The following is an 18,075-nucleotide window of genomic DNA, read 5'->3' as shown; positions in this document are numbered from 1 at the left end:
CATTTCCAGCAGTTGACAAGAACATCTGAGGAACAGTAGGGGGTGGAGGGGGGGGGGAAAACATGGGGAAATAGTTTTACTTTGTATAATGACCTATCCACTCCCAGTCTCTATTCAAGCCTGAGTTAATTGTATCCAGTTCAGCAGTCTCTCGTTGGAGTCTGTTTTTGAAGTTTTTTTGTTGAAGAATTGCAACTTTTAGGTCTGTAGTCGAGTGACCAAAGAGATTGAAGTGTTCTCCGACCGGTTTTTGAATGTTATAATTCTTGACGTCTGATTTGTGTCCATTTATTCTTTTATGTAGAGACTGTCCGGTTTGACCAATGTACATGGCAGAGAGGCATTGCGGGCACATGATGGCCTATATCTCATTGGTAGATGTGCAGGTGAACGAGCCTCTGATAGTGTGGCTGATGTGATTGGGCCCTATGATGGTGTCCCCTGAATAGATATGTGGGCACAGTTGGCAACGGGCTTTGTTGCAAGGATAGGTTCCTGGGTTAGTGGTTCTGTTGTGTGGTGTGTGGTTGCTGGTGAGTATTTGCTTCAGGTTGGGGGGCTGTCTGTAGGCAAGGACTGGCCTGTCTCCCAAGATCTGTGAGAGTGATGGGTCATCCTTCAGGATAGGTTGTAGATCCTTGATGATGCGTTGGAGGGGTTTTAGTTGGGGGCTGAAGGTGATGGCTAGTGGCGTTCTGTTGTTTTCTTTGTTGGGCCTGTCCTGTAGTAGGTGACTTCTGGGTACTCTTCTGGCTCTGTCAAGCTGTTTCTTCACTTCAGCAGGTGAGTATTGTAGTTGTAAGAACTCTTGATAGAGATCTTGTAGGTGTTTGTCTCTGTCTGAGGGGTTGGAGCAAATGCGGTTGTATCGTAGAGCTTGGCTATAGACAATGGATCGTGTAGTGTCGTCTGGATGAAAGCTGGAGGCAAGTAGATAGGAATAGCAGTCAGTAGGTTTCCGGTATAGGGTGGTGTTTATGTGACCATCGCTTATTAGCACGGTAGTGTCCAGGAAGTGGATCTCTTGTGTGGACAGGTCCAGGCTGAGATTGATGGTGGGATGGAAATTGTTGAAATCATGGTGGAATTCCTCAAGGGCTTCTTTTCCATGGGTCCAGATGATGAAGAAGTCATCAATGTAGCGCAAGTAGAGTAGGGGCATTAGGGGATGAGAGCTGAGGAAGCGTTGTTCTAAGTCAGCCATAAAAGTGTTGGCATACTGTGGGGCCATGCGGATACCCATAGCAGTGCCGCTGATTTGAGGGTATACATTGTCCCCAAATGTGCAATAGTTATGGGTGAGGACAAAGTCACAAAGTTCAGCCACCAACTAAAACCTCTCCAACGCATCATCAAGGATCTACAATCTATCCTGAAGGACGACCCATCACTCTCACAGATCTTGGGAGACAGGCCAGTCCTTGCTTACAGACAGCCCCCCCAACCTGAAGCAAATACTCACCGGCAACCACATACCACACAACAAAACCACTAACCCAGGAACCTATCCTTGCAACAAAGCCCGTTGCCAACTGTGCCCACATACCTGTTCAGGGGACACCATCATAGGGCCTAATCACATCAGCCACACTATCAGAGGCTCGTTCACCTGCACATCTACCAATGAGATATAGGCCATCATGTGCCAGCAATGCCCCTCTGCCATGTACATTGGTCAAACCGGACAGTCTCTACGTAAAAGAATAAATGGACACAAATCAGACGTCAAGAATTATAACATTCAAAAACCAGTCGGAGAACACTTCAATCTCTTTGGTCACTCGATTACAGACCTAAAAGTTGCAATTCTTCAACAAAAAAACTTCAAAAACAGACTCCAACGAGAGACTGCTGAATTGGAATTAATTTGCAAACTGGATACAATTAACTCAGGCTTGAATAGAGACTGGGAGTGGATGGGTCATTACACAAAGTAAAACTATTTCCCCATGTTTATTCCCCCCCCCTCCACCCCCCACTGTTCCTCAGACGTTCTTGTCAACTGCTGGAAATGGCCCACCTTGATTATCACTACAAAAGGTTTCCCCCTTCCTCTCCCTGCTCTCCTGCTGGTAATGTCTCACCTTAAGTGATCACTCTTGTTACCGTCTGTATGGTAACACCCATTGTTTCATGTTCTCTATTGTTCTCTCCCCACTGTATTTTCCACTGAATGCATCTGATGAAGTGAGCTGTAGCTCACGAAAGCTTATGCTCAAATAAATGTGTTAGTCTCTAAGGTGCCACAAGTACTCCTTTTCTTAAAGCAGTATAACAGTCCTACCATGGTTTCAGAGTAGCAGCCGTTTTAGTCTGTATTTGCAAAAAGAACAGTAGTACTTGTGGCACCTTAGAGACTAACCAATTTATTTGAGCATAAGTTTTCGTGAGCTACAGCGCACTTCATCGGATGCATTCAGTGGAAAATGCAGTGGGGAGATTTATATACATAGAGAACATGAAACAATGTGTGTTACCATACACACTGTAACCAGAATGATCACTTAAGTGAGACCGTCTATCTTGGCACATAGGCAAGCTGGAATTTTGTGATTGATGGTCGCTTACACTAAAAATCAAATCAGTAATCTGGTTACCCCTGGTCCCAAAGGACCAGTCGTTTACCCAAGCTCAGCTGTATTTAGATTGTAAGCCAAGGACAACACTTGTAGCCACCCCTGTAATAAACTCACCAAAGGCTTATTACTAGGGAAAAACATATAAGAGTTATTTACAAGATTTATCTGCTTTATCTTAGATTTCAAAAGATAATAGAAACTTCTCTCATAAGGAAACTCTCTGTGTCCTTTTGGGCTAACCCAAGCTAAACGCTTGGGGACTCCTTGCTTAAGCTTAGAAATCCTCACCCCTCAGAGTTCAAGCAGCTTAGGAATAACAATTTCTCCTTAACAGGCATTTTTATTTCCTTCCTCCAGCATTCAAGCTGTGATGGAATGTGGGCTTGTGCATGTGGAGAAGCAAGCTGCAAAGTCGTTTGTCCACAATGTTTGGCTGATGTCTGTAGACCATCTTTTGTCAGGGAGAAGATAACACCTCTTGTGGTGAACTAGCATTTCAAACTTGGTAATGCTCCTCCTCTGACTAATTTTATAGTCTTAGGCTATGTCTATGCTATGCAGCTTTTAGTGACAGGGCTGTGTTGCTACAGCCATGCCGCTAAATGACGTGCAGTGTAGCCGCTGTTTGTCGGCAGGAGAGAGCTCTCCTGCCGACGACAAAATGCCACCCCCAACGAGCGGCAGCAGCTTTGTCTGCAGGAGAGCACTCTTGCTGACAAAGTGCTGTTCACACCAGCACTTTTCATGAGTAACACTTTTGTTGTTGGGGGGTGGGTGGGGTGTTTTTTAGCACACCTGAACAACAAAAGTTTTGCCGACTAAGTTTTGGTGTAGACAAAGCCTTAGCAAACATTTTTATAGTTCTAGAGCCAACAATGCAATGTTATTTCATAACATGCAGATATTACAATTAATTGTAATACATGCAGCATCCCACACTCTCACACAGGTAGATTGGTTTCCACCTATGTTTGTCAGTATTCAGTGACACCTAGGGGCCTAGATACGAGATGGATCCTATAGACAACATCTTCCTTCACTACACAATCTTGATTCATCTGGAAGTATAGTTCATCTTGTGTCCGGACTGAGGCAGGGGTCCTGTGGAAAGAATACTATGTGATCATGTAATTAAAGACTGCAACATAATGCATGCATACACGAGGGCTGAATTAACATTGCCCTTGCAACTTTAAGGTCACATGGGCAACTTTACCTTTGGTATTTCCTAACTTTTGAGTGCTTGACTTTGCAACTTAAATGTTGTTTAAACAGTTTTTATATGTAACTTCCTAGTTTTTTGGAAAAAACAAACTGAAAAAACAGTACTATCATGTGGCATAATATTGACACCCACATGGGTCCTCAAGGGTTGGAACCTTATGTCCACTGCAGAAGTGACCTCTGCCACTTAAGCTAATGGAGTAACTGACAGCAATATTAGGTTGTCAGCCTTTATATGGGCCAGCCATGAAGGTGCTTTGAGGTGAAAGGCAATTGGAATGAATTTGTGATCCAATCTGAGACCTCATATACCAGGTTGCAGCACCTATCAAATTTGGTGTGGCTGGCCAGTAATCTGGGCCTGCTCCTTAGCTGTGTCCCTGCCAGCCACTAGAGGGGGATGAGAGAGAGAGACTTTGCCCAGTGGGTTTCACAGGTGTTTGCTAACAGTGGAGAAATGGTGAGACAATCTTTTGTTCTATTCCACTGTGGAGGGACGTGTGCTGTAGTGGGCACAGACCTTTCTGCCCTTGTTCCCCCCCCCCCCCCTCCAACCTTGACCCTGTTTGCTCCTGTTCCCTTCAGTTTCTCCTTGCCCCAGTCCCAGGCTCCTTGCCCAGCCAGTTCCAATCTGTCGCTCCTTCCCCATCCTAGCAGCTCCTTGTCCCAGTCTCCCCGTCCTCTTTGTTTTTGAGTTAGGCTGCTTCCTTCTCCATGCTAACTGGGAGCCAGCAGGGGGACCTCTGAGACCACAGGAGAGACAGGTTCCTGCTCTCGGTTCTGATGCTTGGTACCACAGCAATCCACAACAGCTGGGAGGAGCAATTGCAGCTCCATCCCTGCAGCCCCGGGATGGGGCATGCTCAGCGAGGAATGGTATCTTGGGAGAATTTAGCTGCCAAACTCAAACAAGTCTCTACTGCACATGTGCAAATTTGAGATTTTTCAAAGGCTTATAACTTGGCCAGTTTTGGTCTGATGATTTTTCATGGCATATCCCTGACAAAGATAACCTCCCCTCATCCAGATTTCAGTTCCTTTCTCTAAGGCATGGAGATTCTAGAGCTTATCAACTAAATGATTGTAAGATTTTTTTTTTTTTTTTTTTTTTTTTTTAAAACTGGGGGAAACTGTTCTTCCCTAATCTTGGTCTCAGAAATACGTGAACCATTTTTGCTGAAACATTTAAAAAAAAAAAAAAATCCAGCCTCAGGCAGACAGCTTGCATGGAACGTTTCAGCCTGAACCGTTAAAGGAGGGCAAAGTTACAAGGAATTTACAATGGGGCCTTTTAATGTGAAGTATGCTTAAGTAACCTTAACTGTTGGTGAAGCTGGTAGAGATGCCTATAACTGTCTTTTGTTGTAGAAGGAGGAAAAAATGTTAGATTGGGGTGTTTAATCAGTTTGTTTTGTCGTGCTGCTTTGCGTTAGGATAAGGGTTGATGCTTTTGCTTGGTTGGATATACTTCCATGAAAATTATCGAGATTATTTTTGTAATTGTGTATTAATTTGGAATCATTTTCTTCTTCCAGAATCAGCCAATCTGGACAGATCTCAAGGCCCAGATATTTTCCCTTTGGGTTACTATTACCAAGATGAGTGGAGGCCAAGAACACATTGGATCCGTCATTTTAACAAGACAGCTGATATAAGCAAATGCTTACAAGGAAAAGTAGTCCACTTGTTTGGAGATTCTACAATAAGACAGTGGTTTGAATATCTGACCACGTTTGTTCCAGGTTGGTTATTTTCTTGCTTTGTGCCGATTGCTTTCAAAAAGTCTTTACGTCTCTCACTCCATAGTGATTTTATATCCTAATATCAAAATAATGGAAGAAATAAAGAGGGATGGACGGCAAATGGATTTTCAATAGTCATTGACCGGATGAGTCATCCGAATTCCTTAGTAAAGATTGGAAATATATGGGACCAAATCCCAGTGAACAAATATATATGCAATACACCAGAGGTGGACAAACTATGACCTGCGGGCCAGATGTGCCTGCCCAGCCCCGGAGCTTCTGGCTCAGGAGTCTAGCCCCCAGCCCCTCCCCCGCTGTCCCCCCTCCCCCACACCACGCCGCCGCGGGGGCAGCACTCTGGGCAGCGGTGCTGCCTGCTTATGCAGAGCAGCACAGCAGCGTGTCTGGCTCCGGCCGGGCGGTGCAACAGCCAGATATGTTGCTTTGAGTGGCATGGTAAGGGGGCCAGGGGTTTGAATAAGGGGCAGGAGGTACCAGGGGGCAGTCAAGGGATGGGGCGGTTGGATGGGGCGGAGGTTGGGGGGGGCAGTCAGGGGACGGAGAACAGGGGGTGGTTGGATGGGGAAGAGGTTCTGGGGGGGGGCAGTCAGGGGACGGAGAACAGGGGGTGGTTGGATGGGGAAGAGGTTCCAGGGGGTGGTTGGGGGTGGGGGTCCTGGGAGGGGGCGGTCAGGGGACAAGGAGCAGGGGGGGTTGCATGGGTCAGGGGTTTTGAGCGGGGTAGGCAGGGGGCGGATAGGGGGCGGGGCCAGGCTGTTTGGGGATGTGGCCCTCGGGCCAAAAAGTTTGCCTGCTCCTGCAATACACCCTCAAAACCGGCACCATGGAGTGTGTTCTGCTTACATCTCTCAAGACCATTTCTATTACTTTGAGATAAGTGAGCATGTTAATATACAACCACCAGGGGGCATGATGTAGCTTCTATAAGACATGGTAGCAACTGCAATGTCCCAGTAATGTAACTTTTTCAATTATTGTGGGTCAGTGTTGGACTCTTCCTTCTTTCATTTCACTCAGAATTTTGACCTTACTTATTAGATGGCATAATTTAACAGCCAGTAATTGAATTAACCATCATAACTGCATAAAGGAATCAATTTTCTTTAGATAAAGGGTGGAAATCATTTTAATACAGTTGACTTAGCTCCTGAAGTGCTAATTAAATTAAATGGAGGTTAAAAGTTGGCAGAGAAGGCTTTCTGCTGGCACTTTATACGGCAGGGTATTTATGATGGAAAGAATCTGCTCAGAAAATCCCTTTATTTGTAAGGTGGTGGGGGAAAAACAATTTATTTGAAGTCAATCAAAGATACAGCTTTTCATTGATAGCATTTCAGCTTTAGAGAGATGCCAATCTTAGTGGGTATATGTTTCGGTGCTCAGGTCGCAAAACATCGGAGTGCAGAAAGTGTACCATGTGCTTATTCATCTGTGTTTTTTAACTGCATTTAGTATTCTATTCAAACACTCTTTTCTAGCACCAGAACTTTCATACTGTCCAAATTATTTATGGATAATAAAAGATGGCAAGTGAGGAAACCTTTCTTCTTCTTGTGTTTCAGATCTAGTGGAATTTAACCTTGGGAGTCCTAAAAACGTAGGTCCTTTCCTGTCCGTGGACCTGAAGCACAATGTCCTGCTGAAGTTCCGCTGTCATGGGCCACCCATTCGCTTTACCACTGTCTTCAGTAGCGAGCTTCGCTACATTGCCAATGAGCTGAATGGCATTGTAGGCGGAAGAAACACCGTGATAGCCATCACCATATGGTCCCACTTCAGCACCTTCCCTGTGGAGGTGTACATCCGGAGACTGAGGAACATTCGCAGGTCCATAATTCAGCTGCTCGATCGCAGCCCCAAAACTCTAGTGGTCATCAGAACAGCCAATGTTCAGGAGCTTGGCCCAGAAGTGAGTCTCTTCAACAGTGACTGGTATTCCTTTCAGCTTGACACAGTCATGAGGAAGATGTTCTCAGGGATTGCTGTGTTCTTTGTGGATGCCTGGGAGATGTCTCTGGCCCATTACTTGCCACACAACTTGCACCCACAGGACATCATTGTTAAGAATCAGATAGACGCATTCCTGTCTTTCGTTTGTCCTTCAGAAACATAGCACAATTGGTGGAGAGGAGCCCCGTGAGATAGATAGATAGATATAGTGTTTTGCTGCAGCATAACCAAGTCATTCTCTGTCAGAGCTATAAAATGAAGCTGCATGCAAACTGTATGGTTCCTGTTCCCACATGTGATCTCAGTTGCTTGGCCATGAAGACAGATGACTGTGAGTGGCAGTAAGGAGGAATGGACTAATTCTGACCACTTTTATATCTTCCTGTAGGGATGGTTCCTCTTAACCTTGTAATTTGTCTCAGATTGCTAGGGTGCTCCTTAAATCAAAACTACAAGACTCACTACAGAAGTACTTAAATTATTAGCTTTATTAATTGTCTGTCTGCACTGCATGATTATTCATACAGCACTGATTCAGTTCCCAAAGTCCTTTCTTACTATCCAGAGTACTGTGTGAAACCTGGGAAGGATTGTTTGGGAACAGCGTTTTCTTTGGTTGTTCCAAGGTTGTACTGGGTATTTGGAACAACCAAAGACGTTTCGTATTGTGCTTCTTTGATTGAAGTAATCTGGGGATACCTCTTCCAAAGTCCTAATCAGGAATCTAAAGGGGATGTCCTAAAACCACTGGATCAGTCCAGGAAGCACAACCTAAAAAGCCTGCAGAATTATCAGAATATTTATTGGATGTGTCGGCATTGATGTTAATCAACCAGCATGTTAATCAATCATCCACAATGTTTACAGAATGGCTTTTAAATAATACAAATAGCCAGCACCAGTTGTAGGTAGTTTCTTCTTCAGCAGCAACAACAAATTTGCAATAACTCATTGGAATGTTTCCTTACATTTACAGTTCATAGATCATAGAATCATAGAATATCAGGGTGGGAAGGGACCTCAGGAGGTCATCTAGTCCAACCCCCTGCTCAAAGCAGGACCAATCCCCAATTTTTGCCCCAGATTCCTAAATGGCCCTCTCAAGGATTGAACCCTGAGTTCAGCAGGCCAATGCTCAAACCAGTGAGCTAAATGTTTTCTCCTCCTGTCATGTGCTCACTCTGTTTTAGTACTTCACTGCTGCTTATGGGACCTGGCTTCTGTTTATATTAAGGAATATATTTGTTTTGAGCGGTAGGAACACACACAATTACATGGACTTCACAAACGGATAAGGTGGGGGAGAGAGTCAAATTTTGAGCCTACAACTCTTGACAGCGTCACTACAGATTCTTGCTCTGACTGATCTTTGTTCTTCCACTTTTATATTGGGCGTTCTTTGCACCATTTTCATAGCTGCCAGATCTGCCAGCTATATGGGGCACAAAATACCTTCAGTGTTGCCCTGTGTACTTGGTAAATCCCGCCTGAATTTCCAATGTTAAGCTGAAAATTTATTGCTGAGTAGCCCTTTTAGAGAAGGGGGTTAATAGATTTGCACATTGCACTTTCTGTTTTGACTGGATCTGGTTACAGTGTAAGTCACACTTTGATTTATTGGCTTGATGAAGTTCAATTCCCAGATTAAACACTAACAATGAGATCTTCAGAAGGCTGCTCCCATTGAAACCAGTGGAAATTCTACCATTGACTTCAGTGGGAACAGAGCATTGCCATCTTTCTCTCTTTGTAGCCCTTCTGTTTCTCTGCCACAGTCTTGCTCCCCTGTCGCTGTGCAACAGGTGTGAGCAGAGTCCTAAGGTTTTTTTTTCCCCCAATTTTAAAAGTTCTAGCCTTCCCATTGGCTCTTTTGGTCAGGTGCCCACGCCCTTTCCTTTACGTGGGGGACTTTTTAACCTTTTACAAGTCAAGCAAGTAGAGAACAGCTACCAAGAGGAATTTTACAGCCAAGTGGCTGACTGGGTGTCCATCAAAGGGAGCTACCGCCCCTCTGCCCTCCCCCCCATACACACTTCATTTATCACAAATGTATACATGTGTACCATAACCATTGAATTGTCAGAGAACTGACCTACGCCATGGCAGCTTAACTAGAGCCTTTGTTGGTGTGGTTTTTTTCTTTTCTATCAGACATAAGTATGTGCAAACCAGCAAAGAGGAGCATCTGCCCCTTTGCAAGATGTTGTGGTGACACAGATAGTTTTGGTTTGGGAGCAACAGTAATTGAAAAACTAAATCCCTTTATGGGTCCAGTATGCAATTGTTCCTATTTTAGCGGTTTCAAAAGGGGGTGAAAGACTGCCACAAGGGGTATTTTTGCTTTTTAAAAATCTAATTGAAATTGGTTTCAATCATATTTATGACCAACTTCTTTTAAGTCATGAATTTTAAAATAAGAAAGTTGCCAGTTTACTCAAGTTAAGGACCAATATTTCATTACTTTGGGAATGGGGATTGACAGGAAAGGAAAAATAAACTGGAGTTTCCAGTGTTCAACATTTTTAACAGTGGTCACACTATACTTCTAAATCAGTAAAATTTAATTGCAATGCTCTTTTCATCTCTATATTTGTCAATGATCTCACCTGTTGTATATTGACGTAGCTATAGCAGTGGTGGGCAAATTTTTTGGGCCGAGGGCCACATCTGGTTGGGGAAATTGTATGCAGGGCAGGGGGTTGGGGTGCGGGATGTGGGAGGGGGTGCAGTGTGCAGGAACGGGCTCAGGGCAAGGGATTGGGGCAGAGGAGGGGTATGAGGGGACTCAGGGAAGGGGGTTGAGGCGCAGGAGGGGTGCGGAGTGCAGGAGGGGGCTCAAGGCAGGGGTGTAGGAGAGGTGCGGACTGCAGGAGGGAGCTCAGGGCACAGGGGCTTGGAGTGCAGGAGCAGTGCGGGGTGTGGCAGGGGGCTCAGGGCAGGGAGTTGGGGTGCACAGGAGTGCAGCAGGGAGCTCAGGGCAGGGGGTTGGGGTACAGGAGCGGTGCGGAGTGTGGCAGGGGGCTCAGGGCAGGGAGTTGGGATGCACGGGCGTGCGGGGTGCAGCGGGGGCTCAGGGCAGGGGGTTGGGGTGTACGGGAGAGCAGGCAGGGGGCTCAGGGCAGGGGGTTGGGGTGCAGGAGGGGTGTGAGGTGCAGGCAGGGGGCTCAGGGCAGGGAGTTGGGGTGCAGGAGGGGTGTGAGGTGCAGGCAGGGGGCTCAGGGCAGGGGGTTGGGGTGCAGGAGGGGTGTGAGGTGCAGGCAGGGGGCTCAGGGCAGGGGGTTGGGGTGCAGGAGGGGTGCGAGGTGCAGGCAGGGGGCTCAGGGCAGGGGGTTGGGGTGCACGGGCATGCGGGGTACAATGGGGGCTCAGGGCAGGGGGTTGGGGTGTATGGGAGTGCAGCAGGGAGCTCAGGGCAGGGGGTTGGGGTGCAGGAGGGGTGCGAGGTGCAGGCAGGGAGTTGGCGGGTGGGGTGCAAGAGGGGTTCAGGCTCCAGCCCGGCACTGCCGCTTACCTAAAGCGGTGCCGGGGTGGCAGCGGCATGCCACGTCCTGGCACGGCCCCTGGGGAAGGGGGGGGCACAGGGCTCCATGCACTGCCCTTGCCACATCTCCAGGTACCTCCCCCGCAGCTCCCATTGGCCACGGATCCGGCTTGCGGGTCATAGTTTGGCTACCCCTGATCTACAGAATCACAACAATAAGTAATAAAATATTTTTAAATCAATTACTTCATGGTTTCTGTCGTTATGAGCTAAATAAACTGCTTTAAGCCTTGAGAAGTGGTTATATAAACTTCCTGATAAAATTTTAAATGGCCACAATCTTATCTTACAGCCCCTTAACACTCACCTCTGTCATGCCAACAAAACCCAGCCTGCTGATCATGGCTAGCCAAGTGAGAAGCTGTGACTATTTCTCTTTCCCCTATTTGCCTACTCCCTGCCCATAACCGGAACAAAAAATACAATACATAGCTGAGACAGTTCTTCACCATTTTTGTGCTTTTGTGTATTTTTCTCATCCCTGATCTATTTACATCTTTAAATTCTAAACCCTTTGGGGCAGGCACTGTTGTTTTTTTTTAATACCGTTTCCCACACCCTAAACCCTAATCCTGATTGTAAATATCTAAAAATAACAGGGATTTTTAATTAAAAATACCTAGCACTTTCATGGTGGTCTTCAGCTGAAGATTTCAAAATGCTTTACAAAAGGTGGGTAGGAATCATTTCCCCCAAGTTCCAGACAAGGAGATGGAGGCACAGTGGCGTTACGTTATTTGCTGCTGCTCAAGGTCATACAGTGAGTCAGTGGCAAATGGTTCTAGAACGCTGGTCTCCTCACACTTATTTCAGCTGAGGCTGTTTTTTGGAACCTGTGGTGAAAAAGTCTAGTTGCAATTTTTTGACCAAGAAAAAAGGAAAAATCTGAAAACTTTCTCGTTCTTTGTCAAGTAATGACCCTATGGGCACACCATTTCAGGTGTGCTTGTACCTTGTGCACCTTTGATTGGAGACTTTTAGTAACAGTGTCTGTTTGACCTGTGCACACGTCCTACACATCCTTGTGCCCTGCAAAACTGAACTTGATAAATTTATGGAGGGGATGGTATGATGAGACTGCCTACAATGGCATGTAGCTGATCTGTGACTGCTAGCAACCAGTATCTCCAATGGCTGGATATGGGACACTAGATGGAGAGGGTTCTGAGTTACTACAGAGAGAATTATTTTCTAGATGTCTGGCTCACGGGACTTGCCCACATGCTCAGCTCTAACTGATCGCCATATTTGGGGTCGGGAAGGAATTTCCCCCCAGGACAGTTTGGCAGAGACCCTGGAGGTTTTTCACCTTCCTCTGCAGCATGGGACATGGGTCACTTGCAGGTTTAAACTAGTGTAAATGGTGGATTCTCTGTAACTTTGAAGTCTTTAAATCATGATTTGAAGATTTGCGTAACTCAGCCAGAGATGGGGGTGGGAGTGTGTGTCCATTATAGGAGCGGGTGGGGGAGGTTCTGTGGCCTGCAATGTGCATGAGGTCAGACTAGATGATCACGATAGTCCCTTCTGACCTCAAAGTCTATGAATCTATGTATAGAGCTGCATGGACAAACTGCTCTCAATTCCTTCTCTATGGCCTTTCTTTTAGTTTAAGTATCCTCTTCTTTGTTTTATTTAATTTATTTTATAGAACAGTTTGTTTTACAATCTCTTTTCCCCTTACGGAAGTACTTTCCTTTCAAGGTCCCCGTTGTTCCAGGGTCTCCAGGCTTCAAAAGTTCCCTCTCTTGACAGAAAGCTATCTTGGTCAGTGATGGGTATTTCCAGTATATCTTTTGCTTGTTGGGGGGGAAACATATTTCAAGTATTCTATCTGCTCGGCATTCAAAAGCAGGGCTGGAAAGAATTAAGAAATACAACATAGTCTTTTAATGATAAAGCATTCTCTCCATCTGGCTGCGGATCCAGACCAGGAAACCACCCCTGGGCAATGGTTTCTGAGGGAGCATAGGGCCCCATCAACTTCAGTATGCTCACCTGGATCTACTTGGGAAATATCCTCAGAGACGACTCATAGAAAGAGGACTCGTTCTCCTCATAAACCATCTACCTTCTAGAAGTCTCCATCTCTTCAAAGTAAGACTGCATTGGAGACCTCACATCCTGCTATGGGTACAATTGAGGCTCCAGGCTCCATTGGTACTGACCCGGTGCCCAGGGAGCCGAGCTGCTCTAAGAACAAGGGCACCAGACATGCTTCTGTACCAAGACCCTCTGTACTGCAGAAACAGGACACTGCAGCAAAGGAGTCTAAGAACTCCACTTTTAAGGGGGCAGTACCTACAACTCCTTTAGTACCCTCTGTACCTAAGCCAACCACCAAGACACCCTCAGTACCAGGAAGACACCATGCTTCTCATGTGATCTTTGGCTCTTTCCAAGACATCCTCATCAGTAGAATCATAGAAATGTAGGACTCAAAGAGACATCAGGAGGTTACCTAATCCAGTCTCCTGCACTGAGGCAGGGCTAAGTATTCTAGACCAGGGGCCGGCAAACTTTTTGGCCTGAGGGCTGCATCGGGTTTCGGAAATTGTATGGAGGGCTGATTAGGGGAGGCTATGCCTCCCCAAACAGCCAGGCATGGCCCAGCCCCTGCCCCCCTGTTTCTCGCCCCCTGATGGCCCCGCCCCAGGACTCCTGCCCCATCCAACCCGCCTGTTCCCTGACAGCCCCCTGCTTCCTAACCCCTTCTCTCCTTCCTGACTGCCCCCCCGGGACCCCTGCCCCATCCAACCCCCCTGTTCCCTGCCCTCTGACTACCCCCCCCCAAACTCACCTGCCCTCTATCCAACCCCTGCTCCCCGCCCCCTTACCACGCTGCCTGGAGCACTGGTGGCTGGTGGCACTACAGCTGCGAGGCCCAGAGCACCAGGACAGGCAGACACGCCGCCCGGCTGGAGCCAGCCGCGCACCACAGAGCACCAGGTCAGGCCGGGCTCTGCAGCTGCGCTGCCTCAGGAGCTTGCGGCCGCACCGCGCAGAGCATTGCGCCAGTGGCGCAGTGAACTGAGGCTGCAGAGGGAGGTGACAGCGGGGGAAGGGCCGGGGGCTAGCTGGCCGGGTCAGGAGCTCAGGGGCCAGGCAGGAGGGTCCCGCAGGCCGGATGTGGCCCACGGGCCGTAGTTTGCCCACCTCTGTTCTAGATCATCACCCTCCACTTCTGTCAGGAGAGACTTGCTGGAGCAGTCTATGCTCTCGGGACTAATGGCAGAACCTTACCACGTGTGATCTCAAGCCCACCTGATATCACAGGAATTCAGACACTCTAGGGACTTCTGCATTTCAGATTGGCTGGAGTCTTCCCTGCTAGTGGGTACCCAACATTTTACCATATCAAGAGAGAGAGACGGTCACCAAGGTTGGACCTTTTCCCAGTACCATTTGATTCTCCACCATGTTCTGAACTTGGTAGAGCTCTCCCTTTGGATGACGAGGAGTTCTCCAACTCTCAAATCTCAGCACAGTCCCCCTATTCGTTAGCCAAGGGACTTCCTTCCTGATACTTCTGAGGGGAGAGGAGTTACATCCAAGATGAGCTCCTATTCCCCCCAATTCCCTCCCAGCAAAAAAAACCAAACTGGTTCAAGCACCAATGGATGCCATGTCTGATGCCTTATGGACTACCTCAGTGGCCACACTGGGATCCTTGGGCTGCATATTGACAGCAATTCTCTCAAGCCCTTAATCTTTTTTGAGGCCACCACAGAAGAAGATATTCCCCAACTCCATCTATACCTCAAGTACAGGAATGGTTTGGTGAGCAGGAGGCCAGAGCAGATAAGGAGGCTACTCCATAGAGGAATATTTCCTCATCTTTTCCAGATGAGGTGATTATGCCTCACTGACCTTCTCTGGTTGATGATTTCAGACAGTTCCAGAATGAACACATTGCAGATTTCTTACAGATCCCCTTAGAAGAGAGTAGAAAGTCACAACATAAGCTCCTGGATATTCTTTAATAGACACCCTCTGCTCAAGCTGCCAATCAGTGTGGCCCTGTTGGACCCTGCCATGACGATCTGGCAGACTGAAGCAACGATACAACCAACAAACATGCCAATAAAAAAAATATTACATCCCAGCTAAGGACTTTGAATTTTTATTTACTTATCCTGTACCTAACTCCCTGGTTGTGGAAGCAGTGAATAAATGTGGCAGGCAACGCAATGCAAAATCCACTCCATACGATAAGAATCAGAAATGTCTTGATCTGTTCAGCCATAAGACCTACTTATCTGTGACACTTTGCTTTAGGATCACAAATTATTCAGCTCTTCTGGCAAAATATGACCACGCAAATTATTCCAAGTTTACACCTTTATTGAACATCTGCTGCCAGAGCACTGTGAGCAGTTTCAGGCTATCATTAACGAGGGCCAACTATTAGCTAGGATGTCTCCGCAAGCCTCTTTGGATGCAGCTGACACACCGTGGGTTGTTCTGTTTCTACAGCCATAGTCACGCATGGGCCATCCTGGTTTCAAACGTCTTGATTCCCAAGGGAGGTCTAAAACACAGTCTAGGACCTTTGATGGTCTCAAACTTTTTGCTGAATAGACTGATTAATCCTTACACGCCTTTAAATGATTCCAGGGTTACCTTGAGATCGCTTGGGATTGAAACACCTGCAAGCAAACAAGTTTAGCAGATGGCACTGAGATCCCATCCTGCTCCATTATCAGGATTTCAGAGACTCACTAAGCCACCCAGAAAGAAATCAAGGTTTCAGAGGAAAAGTCTATCTACTCAACCTTCATTGTTATCAAAATGATAGCTTTGATGGGCTCGTCGAAGGCCCAGAACAACTACACACAAAAACCAAGCTGCATTTACACCATTCTACCCATCTTCAACTATTTGGAGACCATCTCTCCCATTTTCAGTCCGTATGGGAGCAGATTACATCAGACAAATGGGTGTTGGAGGTTAAAGATTGGGGTACTGCATCCATTTAAGTCCCTGTTCAAGGACTCCTCTTGGGAGCACTAGCTGACTCAGGAAATCAACTCCCTTTCTGTGCATAGGAGCCATAGAACTAGTACCAGCTCAACATGGGGAGGGGCTTTTACTCCAACTATTTTCTAGTCCTGAAAAAGAATGGGTGGGGGGGAAGATGAATTCTAGATCTAAGAATCATAAATAACTTTGTGAAATCACAAACATCAGAATGGTGACTCACTGCTAGAATTCCTTCATTGGAACTGGGAGACTGGATTTCGACCCTCGACCTTCAGGATGCCTATTTTCATGCTGCCATTCATACATCTCAGAAGTGATTCCTTGCTATCATTCCTCTCTCCAGTGAGTAGTCAGGATCCCGTCTGTTGTTGGGTGATTCCTTTCCGCCTTTCTTCTGCCCCAAGAGTATTCTTGAAAGTATTGACAGTGGTCACCACTTATCTTTGATGTCTGCGGATAATTGTATTTCTGTACCTTGATGACTGACTTCTGAAGAGATGGTCTTACGACGAGGATCTCTCTGCCGTAAAGACAGCAATGTCCTTGTTCCATAGACTAGGACTGCAGCTCCACATCAAGAAATCTACTCTGAGGCCAGTGCAAATGATAGAGTTCATAGGCACTTCCCTAGATGCAGTTGATCAGTCAGAGCTTCCCTTCCCACAGAGAGGTTCTTGACATTAACACACCTTTTATGTTTAAAAAAAAAAAAATTCAAATCTATCCACAGATATAAAAAAAAAAATTTCCTTCAGTTACTCGGGCAGCTTGTACATTTGTGATGCAGCATGCCAGGTTATTCCTTCGTTGTTTCCAGGACTGGCTCAAAAACCCAAAACAAACACAGCTTGAACAAGTTGGCATTGGTCCCTTGTCAAATATGAGACGCTCAAACACTAGAAAGACCCAGACAATGTCTGCACTGGTGTTCCATTCATCCAGCCTTCCCCTTCCATCGCCATAATGACAGCATCTCTGGGCTGGGTGGCACATTTAGGGATCCATGCCATTCAGGGCAAATGATCTGCCAAAAAAGTACGGTTACACATCAACCTCCTCGAGCTGAGGGCGGTCAGGGATGCCTGTATCCACGTCCTGCCTTTAATCAGGAAAAGATCCATAAAAATTACGACAGTGTTGTCTGTATGTTCTATATTAACGGGGGTGGGAGGGTGGTGAGATCCCCTTCTCTTTGTGCCAAAGAGATGGAGCTATGGTACTGGTGCCTGGTCAATCCCATCCTTATCTCTGCAGTCTACCTTCCAAGTGTACACAACGCTGTGGCTGATGGCCTCCGCAGGCCTGTCTCCTGAGACGATGAATGGGAGTTGGACTCTCACGCACATTTTTTCCTGACTGGGGAAGTTCCAGAAATGGATCCCTTTGCCACTGCTACCAACGGGATATGCAGATGATTTTGCTGGAGATGGGGATTAGGCCCTCACCTACTGGGCGATACATCTGTATGCATTTCCTCCAGTGCCTTGGAGGTGGTAAACAAATCGAGCAAGACAAAACCAAGATCATACTTGTGGTTCCAGCATGGCTGAGAGCGATCTTGAACCTTTGCCTGATTCACCTGGCCATTTGTGTGGCCATGCGCCTTCTGTCCATTCCCCAGCCTTTTCTCTCCAAATCCCAGGTGGACGCACCATCCCAATTCGGAAATTCTTCACCACAAGGCTTGGCTCGTCAATGGTGCACAGGAATAGAGACCCTCTGTCATTAAATAGTAGGAAAAAAAAAAAAAAAAAAAGGTCGACACAAGATACCTACTTGCAAAAATTGAAAAGATTTCACCATCAGTGTGCCCTGTGATGTCTTTCATCTATTCATTATCCACTCTCCGCTGTTCTTGATGATCTATTGGAAATAAAGTAAGGATTATCGATGACTAAGGCTGCAATTTAGTCACGGAGGTTACGGATTCCGTGACTTCCAAAGACCTCCATGACTTCAGCCAGTGCTGGCTGGGAGCTGCAGGTCCTCTGCTGCCTGCAGAGGCAGGGAGTTGGGGGGTACCCTACCAGGC

At 46.7% G+C, this 18,075-nt stretch overlaps 1 protein-coding gene across 6 annotated transcripts in view; it reads left to right on the top strand.

Annotated features, from left to right (window-relative positions):
• The window catches only part of NXPE3 (neurexophilin and PC-esterase domain family member 3), a 28,492-nt gene extending 18,399 nt beyond the window's left edge, over window positions 1-10,093 (top strand). For all 6 annotated transcript variants that reach the window (XM_037907831.2, XM_037907820.2, XM_037907848.2 and 3 more), the window contains 2 exons: window positions 5,339-5,545; window positions 7,132-10,093. In XM_037907831.2, the coding sequence (XP_037763759.1) occupies window positions 5,339-5,545; window positions 7,132-7,682 (758 nt within the window). In that variant the 3' untranslated portion in view covers window positions 7,683-10,093. The remainder of the gene's footprint in view (window positions 1-5,338; window positions 5,546-7,131) is intronic.
• Window positions 10,094-18,075: the final 7,982 nt, after the last annotated feature.

This window comes from Chelonia mydas, chromosome 1, assembly GCF_015237465.2.
Source record: "Chelonia mydas isolate rCheMyd1 chromosome 1, rCheMyd1.pri.v2, whole genome shotgun sequence".
NCBI lineage: Eukaryota > Metazoa > Chordata > Testudines > Cheloniidae > Chelonia > Chelonia mydas.
The sequence above is the reverse complement of the archived record's forward strand: the minus strand, read 5'-3'. Positions and strand labels throughout refer to the sequence as shown.